Source organism: Bubalus bubalis, chromosome 1 (genome assembly GCF_019923935.1).
Source record: "Bubalus bubalis isolate 160015118507 breed Murrah chromosome 1, NDDB_SH_1, whole genome shotgun sequence".
Taxonomy (NCBI): Eukaryota; Metazoa; Chordata; class Mammalia; order Artiodactyla; family Bovidae; genus Bubalus; species Bubalus bubalis.
The window spans coordinates 196,705,551-196,725,111 of record NC_059157.1 but is presented as its reverse complement, the minus strand read 5'-3'; the positions used below and the strand labels follow the sequence as shown (position 1 = coordinate 196,725,111).

The following is a 19,561-nucleotide window of genomic DNA, read 5'->3' as shown; positions in this document are numbered from 1 at the left end:
CATTGTTCTGCATTCACTTTCTCACCCACTGCCCGCTTGACTTGATAACATGACCCTCCTGTCCTTTGTTGCTGACTGAGTTGATGGCCTCTGGACTAAGTAAACTCTAAGAAAGATCCAAATATTTTATATTTTATAATTATATTCATCATAATATGTCCTCATTAAATGAAGAAAATATGCATGCATGCACACACACACACACATGAGGCCAGCCTGAGAATAAACCAGGATTAGACTTCAAATAGCCACTGAAATGTGTAACATTTGAAAGGGGACAGAAGAAACACCTGTATTGCATGCTGACCCAGCAGCTAGTATCCTCCTTATGAGACAGTTTTGGGTCCTAGAGACCCTCCAGCCCTAGACCGTGATGCTCTGCCTTTTCAGAACCTTCTGCCCTTCCTTACTCCTGGCTGGTCATTAATGTGGCCTTGTTTTCCTTGATCTCCAGACTGCTTTATGGACATGGTGGTTGGCTTCGACATTTCCACTCACCTGCCGGGTCAGCCATTGTTCCACGGCCACCCCCAGCTGCAGTCATACCTCCCAAGCATCTTAGAGGACATCACCTCCATGAGGGGTGTCAGCTGCGGGGCAGGTGCAGAGATGCAGGTGAGCGTGGCCTTCAAGGTGAACAGTGACCAGGACGTCCCTGCCAAGTTCCAAATCTACCAGCAAACAATATTTGACAGCCTCCTGCAAGTCACCGTCAACGGGCCGACTCACCTGAACGCGCAGTTCCTGCAGTCCATGTGGGACACGTTTGAGAATGTGTCTACATCCCAAGGACAGGTAACCAAGTCACTTTCTAGCTCCCATCTCCATGTCTGTTCGTTAGTTTCTCCCTCCCACTTATATGCTTTGTTCTCAAGTCATCCCATTCTACGCTCTCCTCTTTCTCCAGGTGTTGCTCATCTTTTCAGATGGTCTTGGGCGTGAAAGCAAAATGATGCTTGAAGATCAATCGGACAGGCTCAGGGAAGCAGGTAAACTTGAAATTGAAAATGTAAATGATGAAGCAGGGGATGTGCTGAACAAGTCTCTACCTACGTGGGTGGTCTGGAACTTGGGGTTTGCCCGGCCCCTTGAAGCAAATGCCACTGGTGCCCTGCCCAGCCCCTCTTGACCACACACGCATCCCCCAGATGCTGCAAATGCCACAATCAAGTGCTTATTCCTGTGACCTTCTATAGCCCGGTGCCTGTGACTGACCCTACCAGTGACCTGATTCTTGGAGAGGAGGTTGGGGTTATAACATATTCCACCTGATGGATGGAGGCAAGGGTAATTAATACAGAGGGCTATAGAAGCCCAGCACCCTTGCCTGAAGTGTACAGCCTGTGCTCCAGAGTCCCTCGGGAATCAGACCAAGGCGAGGACTTCATGGAGACATCCTTGTCCACAACCTCCACTTCTCTTTGCTGCTTCTCTCTCTACCTCGGAAAGCCACGCACACACAGATTCCTCTCCCAGATGCGGCTTCTAGGGAACCTAAGACGCTTGCTGTCTCTGTCTGTGATGCTCCATTTCTGCTCCCAGCTCATCTGAAACTATGACATGGACAGGGGAGGAGCAGTGAGGAGTGCTTTTCAAAATCCATGATGCAGTCTTTCCCATGGAAAATCAGACACAATAGGAAGTGTCTTAGGGTCCCTAGAAGCTGAATCTGGGAGAGGAACCTGTGTGTGCGTGGCTGACTGAGGTAGAGAGAGAAGCAGCGAAGAGACGTGGAGGTTGTGGACGAGGGTGTGTTTCCATGAAGTCCTCGCCTTGGTCTGATTCCCGAGGGACTCTGGAGCGCAGGCTGTACACTTCAGGCAGGGGTGCTGGGCTTCTGTATCCCCCTGCATTAATTACCCTTGCCTCCATCCATGCAATTCTCCAGGCCAGAATACTGGAGGGGGGTAGCCTTTCCCTTCCCCAGGGTATCTTCTCAACCCAGGGATCGAACCGATGTCTCCCATATTGCAGGCAGATTCTTTACCAGCTGAGCCATGAGGGAAGCCCAAGTGAAGTAGGTCAGAGAGAAAGACAAATATTTACGAAACAGATATAGACTCACAGACATAGAAGACAAGCATATGGTTATCAAAGGGGATAGTGGTGGGGGAGATAAATTAGGAGTTTGAGATTAACATATGAGCAACTATGTATAAGACAGATGAACAGCAGGGACCTACTGTAGAGCACAGATACTGACATATATTAAGCATCTTAGAATAACCTATGTGTATATATATATATAACTGAATAACTTTGCTGTGCCTCTCAAACTAACACAACAGTGTAAATTTTCTACACAATACTTCAATTTTCAAAGTGGTGAGAAAAAGTATGTTACTAACTACCTTTCTTAAAAATTGCTTTCAAATGCCCAAGAACTTCATTAGGACTGGTGCTGAGGTATTAAACAGGTTTCTGCTAGTCTTTTTGTGTAAGATTTCTTAGATTTCGTACTGAAGTCAGGAACCAGTGCCTCACGTGTGTACAAAAGATGCAGGCAATGCCGCTGTTGGGTTCTTCAATGTCAAGAGCACGTCTTTCTCTTATTTCCCCCTCTCTCTGATTCTTTGAATCATGTTCACTGGAAGGAAATAAGATGGGCTTTCCTTCTTTCGGGAGTGTGATTCCTTGGGTTTTATCACCACTTTTTTGCTGCCCAGGACTTGATGCTTTGCTGGTAGTGTCCTTAAATGAAACCGCTCACGATGAGTTTTCCAGCTTCGAATTTGGAAAAGGGTTTGACTACAGGACTCACCTGACCATTGGAATGAAGGAACTGAGCAGTATGCTATCACAGTATCTGGTGAGTTGCTGAACAAAAACCCCACGTTATTCGAAATGCCCTGGGAGGTCTTCCCTGTGGTCCAGTGGTTAAGAATCCGCCCGCCAGTGCAGGAGACGTGGGTTCCAAGAATATTCCACACGCCTCAGGGCAACTAAGCCCATGTGCCACAACTGCTGAAGCCTGAGTGCCCAGAGCCTGTGCTCCACAGCAAGAGAAGCCCACACACTGCAGCGTAGTCCCTGCTTGCTGCAACTAGGAAAGCCCTCGACAATGAAGACCTAGTGCAGTCAAAAATAAATAGATAAATCTTTTTAAAAAATGCCCTGGGAACAAGACTGGAATCTTGATGAGTATTCTCAAAGATTCCCTTGTTTGCCCTAAATTCAGTACATGGTCTTTAGCATATGAAAAAGTGTGACAGCCCAGAGCATTGGTTTTTGTTTCCCCATGACCTTTCATCCTTTGTCATCTCACCAAATGAAAGCTGAGGGAACTAAAAACCCAACTAAAAACACAACCAACCCCTAATCAAATAAAAAAAAAAACCCCAGCAGTTTATGCTGTAGAAATCCCAAGAAACAAGATGACCAGTGGTCATCTGTGTGGTGAGTGCCCCTTCTATAAATAGAGGTCATTTCCTAGGAGAAGGTATGTTGCCGGTACAATTGCTAATCTGATGCTTTCTCTTCAAGGTTAAAAAAAAAAAACACAAAAAAAACCCTCTTATTCTTTGCAGTCCCTCACCCAATGAGAGAGGACGGGCTGTAGGTGATGAATTATGATTTGCGTCAGTTCAGTTCTTATGTGATGAATTTCCACACCGTGGCTTCTCACTCAGTGTTTCTTTTTCCCAGGGGAACATTGCAGAGAGGACGTGTTGCTGTCAGTTTTGCAAATGCCCAGGGATTCCAGGACCTCAGGGGATCCGAGGGCCACAAGGCTCCCAGGTACCATTCAGTAGTGACACTGTTGTACCTAATGGGCTTTGATTTGGTATAGATGGAACTGAGACTGAGTGGCTGGGTTTGCAGCCTTCACTTGATGCTGAGGTAATTACTTTGGGCCATTCGTGTGACTTCTTTGGGGTAGGAGCCAGATCAGAAAGGTTCACATTTAAAAAAAAATTATTTTATTGAAGTATAGTTGATTTGCAATGTTGTGTTAATTTCTACTATACAGCTAAGTGATTCAATTATACACACATGTATATATGTAGAGAGAGATAGATATACATTCAGTTATACATATATATATACACACACACACATTCTTTTTCCATAAGCCTATAATAAACCACTATGGTTTATTATAGGATATTCAATATAGTTCCCTGTGCTCTACAGTAGGAACTTGTTTATCTATTTTATATATAGTAGTGTGTATCTGCTAATCTAAACTCCTAGCTGATTCCTCCCCTCCATCCCCTTTGGTAGCCATAGGTTTGTTTCCTATGTCTGCGAGTCTATTTCTGTTCTGTAAATGCATTCATTTGTATAATTTCTTAAATTCCACATATACATGATATCATAAGACACTTGTCTTTCCCTTTCTGGCTTACTTCACTTCATATGATGATCTCTAGGTCTACCCATGTGGTTGCAATTGGCATCATTTCATTCTTTTCATGGTTGAGTATATTCCATTGTATAAATATACCACGTCTTCTTTACCCACTTCTCTGTTGACGGACATTTGGGTTGCTTCCATATCTTGGCTATTGTAAACAGTGCTGCTATTAACATTGGAGCGTGCGTCTTTTCAAATTAGAGTTTTTTTTTCCCAGATATTTGCCCAAGAGTGGGATCATGGAATTGTATGACAACTCTATGTTTAGTTCTTTGAGGAACGTCCATACTGTTTCTATCGTGGCTGCACAAATTTCCATTCCTACCGACAGTGTAGGAGGGTTCAGAAGACGCGCTTTTGATTCTACTATTAAGAATGACTCCTTTTTTTTCTTTTGTAGACTTTGGGGTATTGCTCCTTGGCTTTGCAATTTAGACTTTAGAGTATTGCTCCTTGGCTTTGCAATTTAGACTTTAAACAGTTTTAAAGGTGGCAAGAGGTGTTAGAAATGGTGGGGAAAGTTCTGCTTCATCAACACTGGGTCATGACTGAACTATAAAAAGAGCGTAGCCTTGCAAGCCTTGCCCTTAAAAAACAAATTACACAGCAATAGCATAAATAAATATATGATATATAAATATATCATATATATATAATGGTATTTTAATTCAGTGAAATGCTCTAAGGGAATGAAAATGAATGAACTACAACTACACATGACAACAGGTATAAATTTTATAAACACAATAATGGCCAAAAAAAAAAGGCAAAACACAGAACAGTGCATATGGTATGATAGATTTATAAAAAGTTTGAAAACAGGCAAAACTAACCTATAGTTATTCTATCTAGGGATGAATAATTAAGTAGTGAAGTATTTTTCAAAGACTTGGAAATATCATCATAAAAGCAAGCATCTGTTCCCAGGGAAGGGGTGGGGACTGCTTTGTGATTGGGGTAGCTGCTAAGTGTGGATATCAGCCATGTCCTATTTCTTGGCCTGGGCAGTGGGTACACTGATATTCACTTCATAACAATTAAGTTGTACCTTTATAGTCTATTTACTTTTATGCACTTTTTCAAATGCATTTTAGATCTCACAATGAAAAGGAGTCTGGTTTATTTGAAGGGCTTAAAAATGATTCTTGCTCAGGAGTCACACTGTCCATCCTTGTGAAAAGATAATTGATCTCAGCCTTTTTACTGACTTCTTGATGAAAGTGAAAGAGGAGAGTGGAAAAAGTTGGCTTAAAGCTCAACATTCAGAAAACGAAGATCATGGCATCCGGTCCCATCACTTCATGGGAAATAGATGGGGAAACAGTGGAAATAGTGTCAGACTTTATTTTTGGGGGCTCCAAAATCACTGCAGATGGTGATTGTAGCCATGAAATTAAAAGACGCTTACTCCTTGGAAGGAAAGTTATGACCAACCTAGATAGCATATTCAAAAGCAGAAACATTACTTTGCCAACAAAGGTCTGTCTAGTCAAGACTATGGTTTTTCCAGTAGTCATGTATGGATGTGAGAGTTGGACTGTGAAGAAAGCTAGGCACCGAAGAATTGATGCTTTTGAACTGTGGTGTTGGAGAAGACTCTTGAGAGTCCCCTAGACTGCAAGGAGATCCAACCAGTCCGTTCTAAAGGAGATCAGTCCTGGGTGTTCTTTGGAAGGAATGATGCTAAAGCTGAAACTCCAGTACTTTGGCCACCTCATGCGAAGAGTTGACTCATTGCAAAAGACTCTGATGCTGGGAGGGATTGGGGGCAGGAGGAGAAGGGGACGACAGAGGATGAGATGGTTGGATGGCATCACCAACTTGATGGACATGAATTTGAGTGAACTCCGGGAGCTGGTGATGGACAGGGGGGCCTGGCGTGCTGCGATTCATAGGGTTGCAAAGAGTTGGACACGACTGAGCAACTGAACTGAACTGAACTGAGTATATTTTTATGGAAATACAGTTGTTTTGCAATGATGTGTTCATTTCACGCATACAGCATGGTGATTCATACACGTGTATGTGTATTGTTTTTCGATAACTCTTTCGCATTATAGATTATTACAAAATATTGAGTAGAGTTCCCAGTGTTATCCAGTAGGACCTTATTTTTTACCTATTTTATTCATAGAAGTGTGTATACATTAATCCCAAACTCCTAATTTATCCCTCCCCTGGACTTTTTACTGAGTTACGATGTTTTGTTTAGCACACTTTCCTCTCTTATTATGTTGCTGGAGACTAGAATTCTATTCCAAGAGTGCAGCCTCCCAGTGTACTGAGCAGACAGTGGGGATCTGTGTTAGAGGGTGAGGAAAGCAGACCTCAAGTGAGATCCTTGCCAAAAATAAACCAGGAGACAATGAAACAAGAGAGGGAGAGAAGATAGCAGATTACAGCAGATAGAGCTGATAGGGAGAAGGCTCCTTCTTGTCCTCAAAAAAAAAAAAAAAAAAAAAAAAAGAGGAAGTAATTAAAGTGATGTCTTTGGAAATGTTCTCAGTTTGCCTGCTGAAGGGGTCGTGGCGGACACTGCTATCCTCCATGCAACCCCCCAGGCACAGACCTGGCCCTGAAGGACTTGGAGGCTCCAAACCCAGCCTTCTGGAGGCATCGGGAGGGCTGCCTCTGCAGAGAGCTTCAGAGCCGAGAGCCAGGACCAAGGCTAGCCCCAAGCACTTGTCCAGCTCTCCCCAAACTCACAGCCACGCCTGCAAAACCACAGCTAGGTTGGAGGGAGGGACTTGCTTGAAATGCCTAATGTAACAGGTCTGAGTTGATGAAGGATGACTAAGATGGGTTTTTCTCTTTCCCCGCAGGGCTCTCCAGGTGTGAAAGGCAGCAGAGGACACAGGGGAGAGGAGGGAGAGCCTGTAAGTTTTTGTGACTCACTGCCCAGCACATTCTTTCCTTTTCCATTAAAAAAGCTTTATTTTCCACAAGGAATAGTGGGGTTTTGTTTATATGCTTTTTGTAGTTTGAGGGGTGGGGTGGGTTGCTTTTTTCCCCCTTCTCTTTGTCTGCATCACGAGGGACTTGCTGAATCTACTTGTAGGGGAAAGAAGGGAGCAGAGTCACTTACGTTGTGCCTGGCACGTTTTTGGGGGGCGGCAAGGAACTGGGCACTGTCCCTCTGCCCCTGCATAGGGTGAAAGCTGAAAGGGTGTTTCTGTGGACCGGCAGCCCAGTGCTTCCAGTGTGGAAAGAGAAGTGGGCAAAGCACCCCCACATATGGTGTCATGGTCCTACGCTGCACAAGGCTTTTGAACTTCAATTGTTGACTCCCAAACCATAACTGTTTCTTGGTTCATCAATCAAATTATAAAAATGGATTTGCAGGAACGGAAACCACTTGGGTAGCTCCACTGGGATGGGAAAGTTCAGGAGGTATCCAGCCTGCGTCTCCACCCGCTTAGAACCCTTGTCTGCATAGTAAGTTATAAAAGTACAGCCTCCAGCGTTGGATGGCCCAAGGCTGAGCTAGACGTGAAACCTTAATAAGATATGTTAAGTTCTTGACCCTTGGTTTTCTCGTCTGTCAACTTATAAATTCCTCTAAGACTATAGTTTACCCACCCTGTACCTGTGGAGGAGTTATGGAGCTGACTGAGCCAGTCAGGATTTGGGTGAGGGGAAGAGTGTCACCCACTGCCGGACTGTGAGCCCGCAGCTGGCTGAGTCCAAACAGCGGGGACGTTTTGGTTCCTCTTATCACCTGCAATGTGGGAGACCTGTGTTCTATCACTGGGTTTGGGGAGATCCCCTGGAGAAGGGAAAGGTTACCCACTCCAGTGTTCTGGTCTGGAGAATCCCGTGGACAGAGGAGCCTGGCTGGCCACAGTCCATGGAGTTGCAAAGAATCGGACACAACTGAGCCACTTTTGTTCACTTTCAGCAACCTGCAGCCATGGGTGAGGCCTCCTGCTTTTACTGCAAACAATCCTCATTAAAAAGAAAGAAAGTAAAGCAGTGAAAGGAAAATTGCCTCTCCCCTCACCTACCAGGAGGGAGAGAACTAAGTTCATTGCTAGTATTTATCCACATAGCAAACCACGAGCACCTTCTGTGCACCCAGATCTGAGCCAAGCCTCCAGGACACAATGGGGAAAGAGACAGTTGGGGATTCCAGCTCTCAGGGAACACAGTATTATTCTTTTCTTGTGACTCATTTTATTCTAGCCCTTGTGTGTGCATGCATGCTAAGTTGCTTGAGTCGTGCCTGACTCTTTACGACCCCATGGACTGTGGCCCACCAGGCTCCTCTGCCCATGGGATTCTCCAGGCAAGAATACTGGAGTAGGCAGCCTTTCCTTTCTCCAGGGGATCCTCCCAACTCAGAGATCGAACCCAGATCTCCTGCATTGCAGGCAGATTCTTTACCATCTGAGTCACCAGGGAAGCCCATTCCAGCCCTTACCTGTATTTTAAATATTTCCGGGAGAAGTTGGACTAATGAGAGATGCACAGGCCACTGACCTTGGGTGCTCTTCCCTGTGTGGATGTTCTAATTTGGGGGTTCTTTAACTGGGGAGTCCTTCCTGTGAGCACTGGCTTGAGGCAGTGTCACTTCTGATCAGCTGCTTCTGCTCAGCTCCTGTCCCCTGGAACCCACTTGCTTCTCTGCCATGAGCATGGTGATTTTTCCAGGCTGGTTGGGGCCTGGGCAAGATGTCAGGGCCAACATGTGTCAGGGGAGCATTTGAAATGTGGCTGCAAAGTGATGTGACTTCAGACCTTTGGCTGTGCTTTCTGTTGAGGGCAGAGAAGCAACTGAGCTCACGTCACATGTTAGTGTGATCATGGATCTGTACAGAAGCACTGAAGGGAAAATGTTTGAATCCAGGGGAAAAACAGACTTAATGAACCAGTGTGCAGGGGATTTTGCTTTAACTGGAGCTCAGAGTGCCCTGTTCTGGCTTCACTCTGGAAGAGTAAATGGCTGGCAGCTTTCTGGCAAAAGAATCACTGTGGATATCTGTTTGGGTACCTTTCCCTAGGGAACTCGAGGAGAAATTGGACCCCAAGGAAACAAAGGGAATGCAGGATGTCCAGGGCAGCCAGGTGAAAAGGTAAATGTTTCATTTTAAGTTCCCTATGGCATCTTCTGTCTCTCCTCCATTCCCTCTCTCTTCCATCCCTCCTCCCACTTTCCCTGTCTCTAATTATATGTTAGTTTCTTCCTCTGCAGATTAAGTCTCTTTAGTCATTTCAAGAAATTATAAGCATTAATTAAATTCCACCCATAACCTTTCTGTGGCTGTATAACCAAAAGTAACTAAAGGAATACACAGACACTCTTAATGGAAGCAGTCCCTTCCCACCCCAATAGGCTGTGAATCCACGTTCGGTCTTTGACATGCCAATGAGAGATATTTAATCTTTTACAGGGAACCAGAGGATTTTCTGGATATAAGGTATGTGTGGTTACTTCTCAGACAAATTTGACTTCCTAATGGGATTAATTTGCCCATTAGGTGGCAGAGATCTGCCTTGTTTGTCTTTCAGGGAGAACACGGAGATGATGGGATTGATGGACTGGATGGGGAAGAGGTAAGCCATTTTTCTTCAAGTGCCACAAAATCATCATCAGATCAATGTATCTCTTTCATGGGAATTTTGTTTGCTTTGTCTTCTTTCAGGGCTTTCATGGAATTCCTGGGAAAAAGGGAGAAAAAGGTGATCCAGGTTCCCAGGTAACACTTTTTCGTACATCAAAGGAGAATTTGGCATTAGAGGTAGTCTTAACTGTAATGTGTCAGAGGTTAGGAGGAAGAAAGTGGACATCTGACTGGCGTACAGTGAAGCCTGTTACCACTGAATAGATGGTGCATCCCCATTTGGGGCAAGTGGGTAACTATGTGATTTTCAAGAATTTCCAAGCTAGAAAGATCCAAGGCTTGCAAGAATCTGTGAGCAAGAATCTTTTGCAAGATTGCAATCTGCTTACAAGAATCTTTTTGGAAGTCTGCAAGTGAATCCATTTGCCCATCAGCAACTTGTATTCTTTATTGCATCCAAAAAAAAAAAAAAAAAAGCAAGAGAAAGAGACAGAATTATTTTGGTGGACTTGATATAGCAAATCACAATGATATATATATACATGTTTATTTATTTTCAGTTCACTTCAACACTCATTAATGTGTGCCTCTTTGGTTCCAAGCAGCTCTCCTTTTATGTTCTGATTTGCTTATTTATTAAATACTTTGAATACCTGGTGTGTGTCAGGCACTGAGTTATGTACAGAAGACTCAGAGATGAACCAGATTGTCCTTGTCCTCAGGGATCCTCTGGTGTGGTTGGGAAGACAGAGATATCAGTAGCTAATGGAATGCAGGATGTGGTTGGGATCATGTTATAGGCCACTGTGTGGGCCCAGGGAACAGTGGGGAGGGAGTGCAGGAAATCTTTCTGGAGGAAATGATCCCTGAACTGTAGATGAATAGGAATTAGCAAGACATGGAGAGAGGGCATTCCAGACAGAGGGAGTGGTTTTTTAAAATTTTAATTGGAGGCTAATTACTTTACAATATTGTGGTGGTTTTTGCTATACATTGACATGACTCAGCCATGGTGTACATGCATCTCCCATCCTGAAGCCCCCTCACCTCCCTCCCAACTGCATCCCTCTGGGTTGTCCCAGGGCACTGGCTTTGAGTGGCCTGCCTCATGCATTGAACTTGCACTGGTCATCTATTTCACATATGGCAATATACATGTTTCAGTGCTATTCTCTCAAATCATCTCACCCTCCCCTTCTCCCACAGAGTCCAAAAGTCTGTTCTTTATATCTGTGTCTCTTTTGCTGTCTTGCATATAAGGTCATTGTTACTGTATCAGTGCTTTTCTTTCTGACTTCACTCTGTGTAGTAGGCTCCAATTTCATCCACCTCATTAGAACTGATTTAAATGTGTTCTTTTTAATGGCTGAGTAATATTCCATTGTGTATATGCACCACAACTTTCTTATCCATCCGTTTAAGCAAAGACACGGAGGCTTGGGGGGGGGGGCCCTGAATGTTGTTCTGTCTGTTATGAGCATTAAGGTTCAGATGGAGGGAGCTGGGGTTCAAAAGGAGTTGGGAAGAGCTGGGAAAGGCACTGGTGAGCCAAGGAGAAGCCGTCTGGATCACAATCATTGGGAATGCGGAGCCTTAAAAAGATTTTAAGGAAGGAGGTCACAATCCAATTTGCATTTTTAGAACTATTCCATGACAGTAGCGTGGAGGATGTGTTGGGGATGACATAGATGCAAGGCAAAGATGAGAGGTGGATCTGTAGTAATCAGGGTGAGAAGTGCTGAAGCCTTCAAATGAAGCAACAGACAAAAGACACATTAAGGATGTAATAGGGTCTAGGCTGGAGTGAGGTCCTGGCGTGCAAAATTTAAGGAAGCACTTATTCTCAGAGTGATGTAGAGTGGGTGCCTGCCCAAATGTTGTACCCTTGGTATCTTGTTTGTCTCACCCTGGCTCTGGCTCCAGGATGTCAGATTTATTCAAATTAACTAAAATGAAAAATTCTGCTCTCTTGTCATGTGCTTGATGGCCATCTATGACCAGGGGCTAGTGTACTGGACAGTGTGGATGGAGAACCTCTCCATCTCTGCAGAAGGTTCTAGAGGGCGGTGCTAGACCATGAGAATTTTTACCTTTTCTCAGCCTCATTATAAATAGTCCTGACCATAGGTTTCAAACTGGGCTTGGTTCTGCTTGAGAGGCTGAAAAGAATCTAGCTGGGATAGAGGAATGTGAATCATTTTGTCTGATTGATTTTCTCCCCTACAATCGCCACAACACTTGATATTTTAACACCCTCCTGCAAGCTAACTTGGAGCTCATTTTATTTATTTTTTTTCAGGGCAGCCCAGGTTCCAGAGGCCCCCCTGGGGGATATGGGGAGAAGGGTTTCCCAGGGGATCCTGTAAGTTTCTGGGGCCCAGATGGTCCTGAATTGTGTAGTTACTCCACATTTCCTGTCTTTTTTTCTCTTGTGTTTCCTCTAACCTGTAGGCAAGCACATAACTTGGGAGGGGTGTAGTAGGTATTGACTGAGGCTTATTTGGTTGAGGTAAGCCTGCATATGGTCTGGGCTGATTATATATCTAAAACTCAGAGATGGAAACAAAAATCCCATCTTAATCATTTTGAGACTTTCAAGTTCCTTTGGGAACGAAATTTCCATAATTTTACTTACTGAGTTTTCAATCCTGTAGATTCCCTAATGCAGACTCGATTACAGGGGAATCTTGCTACCTCTTTGAATGAGTGGCATGGCCCTGTTTGGAAGGGTGCATTAGTGAAGCTGCCAGTATAGAGGAGGGAAAATCACTGCAACTTCAGCAAGCACTCATAACTCTTCATTTATCACTAAGCCTCCTTCAGATTTACTTTCATCTTTAAAAAAAAATTGTGTTTCAAATACGGAGAATTTTCTCCCACCTCTCATTATTTAGCCCAGATTAGCTTAGTTCTTGAACATTGTACTATTTTGAGAAAAAAAAAAAAAAAAAGGCTGATATTTCTTGATTCTAAAGTACTTTTTAAATCTTCCTCTAGGGTAATCCAGGACAAAGCAGTAACATCAAAGGACAAAAGGGCTCCAAAGGAGAACAAGGAAGCCAAGTAATTTGATCTATTTAATGTATACGAGTTGATTAATTCTATTATGGAGCTGAGGCTTTCTTAAAGTCTAAATTAATTATTTAGTAAAATACATAACCCTTTTTTATAATTGAACAATCACTCCTAAGTTTAAGAGAGCCTTATTTTCTTAAAATAAGGCATGCCTGTAGTAGCTAACATCTCTATGGGGAAAATCATCACATTTCTGGCAGGTGATATTATTATATGGGGAAACTAGTCATAGCAGTGCATGTTGCGATATCATTTTCCTCTTTAATACATGTATATCCAGTAGGGTTAATATGCAGAAATATTCTGGCATGACGCATCTGTTCAGTTTAATGGTACTTGATGTTGTTATGCTGATGCCTTTGTCACTTTTTCAGAATCTTTTGCCTTATGATCTTGGGGAACAATTTTCTTTCCAGGGTAGAACCGGGCAGAAAGGGACTCAAGGCAGTCCTAGCTCCAGAGGCAGCAGGGTAAGTATTTCCATAGACATTTATTGTTCCTCCTTATCACCTGAAGATGCCGCAGAGGCATTCAGAATATGTGTCCCTGCAGTCAACTGATCCAAGAGTCCTATCTTGACACTGTTGTCATTCAGGGTCAAGATGGCTCAGTTGGTAAAGAATCCAACTGCAATGCAGGAGACTCCCGTTCTATTCCTGGGTTGGGAAGATCCACTGGAGAAGGGATAGGCTACCCATTCCAGTATTCTTGGGCTTCCCTTGTGGCTCAGCTGCTAAAGAACCCACCTGCAATGTGGGAGACATGGGTTTGATCCCTGGGTTGGGAAGATCCCCTGGAGAAGGGAAAGGCTACCCACTCCAGTATTCTGGCCTGGAGAATTCCATGGACTGTATAGTCCTTGGGCTCGCAAAGAGTTGGACATGACTGAGCAACTTTCACTTTCACAATTCTTTGTTTTGAGGGGCTTTCCTATGCATTATATGATATTTTGCAGCATCCCTGGTCTCTACACACTAGAGATCAGTAGCACCCACTTTCCTGAGTTGTGGCATCCAAAAATGTCTGCAGATCTTGCCAAATTTCAGTCGAGAATCGTGATGGGCGGCAAATTGCTCCTGGTTGAGAAACATTGTGATGGTGTGTTTTTCCCCTTCCACCTTCTGGAAGCTTTTAAATGCCTTTGGAGAGAGCCAATGATTTTCATATAAAAATCCTCCTCCAGTAGCTCAGCATCTTTGAGCTTTGTAAAGAACATTAAGAAATATATATCTTCCCTGGTAGCTCAGAAGGTAAGGAATCTACCTGCAATGCAGGAGATCCGGTTCAATCCCTAGGTCAGAAACACCCCCTGGAGAAGGAAATGGCAACCCACTCCAATATTCTTGCCTGGGATAATCCCATGGACAGAAGAGTCTGGCTGGCTACAGTCCATGGGGTCGCAAAGAGTCAGACATGACTGAGTGACTAACACTCAAATATACTCTCTTCCTCTTCGTATATCACCTGTGGGAAAGATAAATCACAGATAATAATAAATTCTTCCTGAATAAACCAAAACATTGGCGATTAGGGCCGAGCCAGTGGCAACCTTGAGATGCTGCACACATCCCGTGTGATATCAAGCTGAAAACAGAAATGTTGGATTTCCCTTTCTTTTTAAAGAACAACCAAGAACCCACTTTCCCTTTGTGGACTACTGAAATTAGAGAGTATGTTTATAATGTATTAGAAACCCACTCATCGTGCACTCAGATGGAGATAATAAAAAGAAATGACGTACAATATCCTAGATTTGGTCCTGGGTTTTGGTCAAGAGAATACTGGAAACACTTGGCTTCCTTTTCTGTTATAAATTTGGAATCTTCCTGCCACTTTGAAAGCTGTGGCTTTTGCCTCTCTCTCTGGGAGAGATAACGGGTGAATGTTTTAATTCCTCCTGCCTTTGTTTATCTTGACTCAGTTCTTAAGGGAAAAGGTCTCCCATTGGATGACTTAGGCCTCCCAATGCTACTAGTGAAATTCTTTGGGACGTTGCCCTCCTCTCCACACAAGATAATTGAAATTAATAGAGGAAGCAGGAGATCAGCAAGATGAACTAAATGCTATAAATCTTACAGATAAACGTGTAGTTTTGTTGGTTTGAAACAGCTTTATAGCAGTCACCATCAATCAGCACCTTTTAAAAAAAGAGGCGCTGGGGCCAGTTAAAGGGTTACTACTTGGACAAACCAACCATTGACTTTAAGTCACTGCATAGACAGGAGGCTCAGCTTGTTTCTGCCATCCTCACCGACTTCCCCGCCCATCTCCTCCTCTAACCTCTTTCCTCTTGAATTAAACAAGGCAACATGGATGGATATAAAGCAGTGGCTTTTCTACTTCTCTTTCACCTTTCCAGTGAAGGCTAGAATTCTCTCTGATGGTCAGGGGATCTTAAATGGATGACAAATGCTAAAAACACAAGCAAACCTAAGACATCTCTTGGGTGACACAATTTCAATCTATTTAAATTGAATTGCTGCCCCAGCTCTTGAGAAAGCAATGGATCTGTGTACTAAGAACCAGACCATTTGAAAGTATGTTCCAGGCCCATTTGGGGGCTTCCCTGGTGGCTCAGATGGTAAAGAATCTGCCTGCAATGCAGGAGGCCTGGGTTCATTCCCTGGGTCAGGAAGATCCCCTGGAGAAGGAAATGGCAACCCACTCCAGTGTTCTTGCCTGGAGAATTCCATGCACAGAGGAGCCTGGTGGACTATAGTCCATTGGGTTACAAAGAGTTGGACATGCCTGAGTGACTAACACATTTTTCTTCCAGGCCCATTGCCTTTGGCCCATCAGGCACAAGGAATGCTTATAGATAATAGTATTTATACTTCTAGAGCACCTAATTTGTGCCTGGTCCAGTTCAAATCATTTTCAAATATTAATTTGTTTAATCCTCATAACAAATCTATCAGGTAGAAATTATGATTATAGCCATTTTACAGATGGGAAAAAGCAAGAGACCCTGGACAAACAGGCCAGGATTAGAACAGGTAGTGAATGTCAGAGCTGGGGTTTGAACCAGGGTGTCTCACTCCTAACCAGCCAGGCTCAGGTTCATTGTGCAATTGCTCTGTGCCACCCAGGCTTCAAAGGGCAAGGCTGAGCTCACAGCCATCTGACTTCTGAAGACACATCCCTAACCATTGTGCTGCACTGTCTGAATACAGAAGGAATGCTATTTTATCCTTGCTTTTTAATGGAGACAGAATTACGACATCATGAAAGAGTGACTTCAAACTTTATTTACTGTTTCTTCTCCACTTTCATCTGTCAAGAGTTCTGTGAGTCACATCAAACAGCTGACAGATTACAAAGGGCAGCTTCTCTCAACGGGTATTTGCACTTTATAAGCAAAGAGTACCTAAATCAAGTACTCGAATCGTGGAGGAATTCTAATCATTAGCCAACCCGGTGGAGGTGATATTTGGTCAGGTGGTTTATTCTAAGAAGATTCAGGAGCTGGGCAGTTGAAAGAAAACAGCTGTTCTGCAATCGTTTCATGGCTACCTTTCCAAATGAATGTAGGAAAAAAAGATATTTTTAAGTATTTGTTTTGACATGATGTAATCATAGTTTTTTATCACCACACAAAGTAGATTGATAAGTGAGATGTCCCTCTGGAATTCGGTGAGGCAGAGCTGGGAGGTGAGGACAGACCTCATCATAGCTTTTCAGGAAAAAAGTTAGGATCTGGGGCTTGGATATCTTCTTCTGGCTTAGCCACCCTCTGGAAAGCAGAGATAGCCACTAGGTGGAGAGCCTGCCCTGGCAGCATGAAGTTGCTTCTGGAGATGTGCAGCTGGATTTTGGCTTCAGACCAGCTTTTCTCTGACGACCCTGATGGTGGCATTGTACCAGCACATGGACCCCATTGGCCGTGTCCCCCTTGGAGAAGTCCATGGAGTCTAACCCCTCGGGCCCATGAGGGGCACTGTGTGTAATGATGTTTCGCTCTCCCCTAAGATATGATCAGGGGCTGGGACAGAGAGCAGAGGATATGGCACAGCTTGTGCTCAGGCAGGAAACCTCTGATCAGCAGACAGTACTTTGTGGGATTTGCCGGAGTGGGTGGGCATCAGACAGGTGCTCTGGGATGATCTGATTCTCCAAACAGCTTCCCAGATAGTTGCCAGGGTTGTCAGCCTAGAGCTGAGTCTGTAATGACTTTTAGATTGGTTTGCAATCAATCCCCCAAATGTTAGTTAGTAATTAAGTGCCTGGTGTGTAAGCTTGTCTTTGGAGAGTGGCTCTGGGAAGTCGTCTCTGCAAGCTGCCTGTTACTCTGTCTGTCAAGAGCAAGAGAAGTCGGATTGCCTCTAAGGAGTCTCCATCTAGACACCCACTCACTAACCCTCTGTCTTTTCTGATCCAGGGAAGAGAAGGCCAGAGGGGAGTCCAGGGTGCATTGGTGAGTAGCCTTTCTCTCCTGTCCTCTATGGGAGGTGGGGCCAATGAGCTAGCATTTGATAAGGGTGCTGCAGGAAGTGCAGAGCACTGGATATGAGCCCTCCCAACTGGTGGATCCAGTGTCCATCAATTAGGCTGCCAGACATAGGACAGACCTAGAGTAAGGCAAGCCTCCTTCATGAACACCTCAGAGATAGCGGACCTGCGCAGTTCTGCAGACTCTGCTGTTCACGCACCCTGGGCTTCGACTGCAAGACAGTGAAATTCCGTCTTAGAGTAAGCAATGGCCCGGAGTTCAATCCTTAGACAGCATGGAAAAGTACAATCCTAGGCCAAGAGGGGCACGATCCAAGTCAGACAAGACAGTTTCAGGTACCATGCCGTGGAGCACTAGTACTATGAAGAGAAAACCTATGTGGAAACTGTGTGAAGAGAATCTTAACCCTGAGAACTCATCCATCAGGGGGAACCGGGCACACCTGGACCTCAAGGTGCATCAGGAGCTGAAGGATTGCAAGGCTCACAGGTGTGTTGGAATATTTATAATACTGATAATAATGCTGCTGTTCTGATGGGAAGATGTAGTTCTGTATAAAATTAAAGTTGCCCCTGCCCTTGTCCATGGTACATGTCTCAGGGATTCTGCATTTCCCTTTGCAGGTAGATGACTTTGCCCCATTTTTGCAGCTCACTGATGAGCAAAGCTTGCTCCTGTGTGTACCTGGCATTGTGTCTGCATTTTAATCGTAACAAATTATTGAGACCTTAATACTTTCTCACTAATCAGTATCCAGATCAACAAATTGGTTTTACTTAAGTGAGATCCTGAACACAGACTCCCATAAAGGAAAGTTAGAAATTGGCAACTGTTATTCAACTCTTCTGAAGTTAGCTCTACAAGGGGTGACAGGGCTTCCAGAATATCACTGATAGGGCTCCATTTGAGGCATCTGCATTTTCTCTTAGTCACATCATTAGTGAGATAGGCATTGGAGTTGCAACATCTCTTTATTTTCCATGTCAGAAATATGCCAGGGTCACCCAAGAGAGTGGCTTTAGCACAAGGGGAGTTGGTCACCTTGCTATTCTTTGGAACTCTGCATTCAAACGAGTATATCTTTCCTTTTCTCCTTTGCCTTTTGCTTCTCTTCTTTCTCAGCTATTTGTAAGGCCTCCTCTGACAACCATTTTGCCTTTTTGCATTTCTTTTTCTTGGGTATGGTCTTGATCACTGCCTCCTGTATAATGTCACGAACCTAGACGATCATTCACCTAGAGCCAGACATCCTGGAATGCAAAATCAAGTGGGCCTTAGGAAGCATCACTAAGAACAAAGCCAGTGGAGGTTGAGCTATTTCAAATCCTAAAAGATGATGCTGTGAAAGTGCTGCACTCAATATGCCAGCAAATTTGGAAAACTCAGCAGTGGCCACAGGACTGGAAAAGGTCAGTTTTCATTCCAATCCCAAAGAAGAGCAATGCCAAAGAATGTTCAAACTACTGCACAATTGCACTCATTTCACATGCTAGTAAAGTAATGCTCACAATTCTCCAAGCCAGACTACAACAGTACATGAACCGTGAACTTCCAGATGTTCAAGATGGATTTAGAAAAGGCAGAGGAACCAGAGATCAAATTGCCAACATCTTTTTGCCACCTGATGAGAAGAACTGACTCATTTGAAAAGACCCTGATGCTGGGAAAGATTGAAGGCAGGAGGATGAGATGGTTGGATGGCATCACCGACTCAATGGATGTATTTGAGCAAGCTCCAGGAGTTGGTGATGGACAGGGAAGCCTGGTGTGCTGCAGTCCATGGGGTTGCAAAGAGCCAGACATGACAGCCAGCCTCAGTGCATCCCCAGCCTTTGTCGGGAGAGGAGTGATGTTACCTCAGCCCCTCCAGGGTTCCTATGATGCTCAGGCTATGAACCAAGGTGAACCAGGGGCTCTGACCACCACTTGCCCTGAGAAGCCAAGCATCTTGCGGCTGCTGTTTTGGTGATGAGAAGCTACAGCAGCACTGCCAGTTTTCCCCTCCGGGCAAGAGAACCGTATTAGAACCAAACCACTGATGGGAAGTACAGCAGAAAGGATGTGTTAGTTCCTCTGATAGAGATCTGCTGTGAAAATGTCCTTTTATGCTAACTTAGA

At 44.2% G+C, this 19,561-nt stretch overlaps 1 protein-coding gene across 4 annotated transcripts in view; it reads left to right on the top strand.

The window, feature by feature from the left end:
- The window catches only part of COL6A5 (collagen type VI alpha 5 chain), a 161,387-nt gene that overhangs the window by 59,853 nt on the left and 81,973 nt on the right, over positions 1-19,561 (top strand). For all 4 annotated transcript variants that reach the window (XM_025294091.3, XM_044948525.2, XM_044948537.2 and 1 more), the window contains exons 9-22: positions 455-795; positions 908-989; positions 2,667-2,809; positions 3,646-3,738; positions 7,180-7,233; positions 9,358-9,429; positions 9,748-9,774; positions 9,866-9,910; positions 10,000-10,053; positions 12,218-12,280; positions 12,916-12,981; positions 13,410-13,463; positions 17,372-17,407; positions 17,870-17,932. In XM_025294091.3, coding sequence (XP_025149876.3) covers positions 455-795; positions 908-989; positions 2,667-2,809; positions 3,646-3,738; positions 7,180-7,233; positions 9,358-9,429; positions 9,748-9,774; positions 9,866-9,910; positions 10,000-10,053; positions 12,218-12,280; positions 12,916-12,981; positions 13,410-13,463; positions 17,372-17,407; positions 17,870-17,932 — 1,193 coding nt within the window. The remainder of the gene's footprint in view (positions 1-454; positions 796-907; positions 990-2,666; positions 2,810-3,645; positions 3,739-7,179; positions 7,234-9,357; positions 9,430-9,747; positions 9,775-9,865; positions 9,911-9,999; positions 10,054-12,217; positions 12,281-12,915; positions 12,982-13,409; positions 13,464-17,371; positions 17,408-17,869; positions 17,933-19,561) is intronic.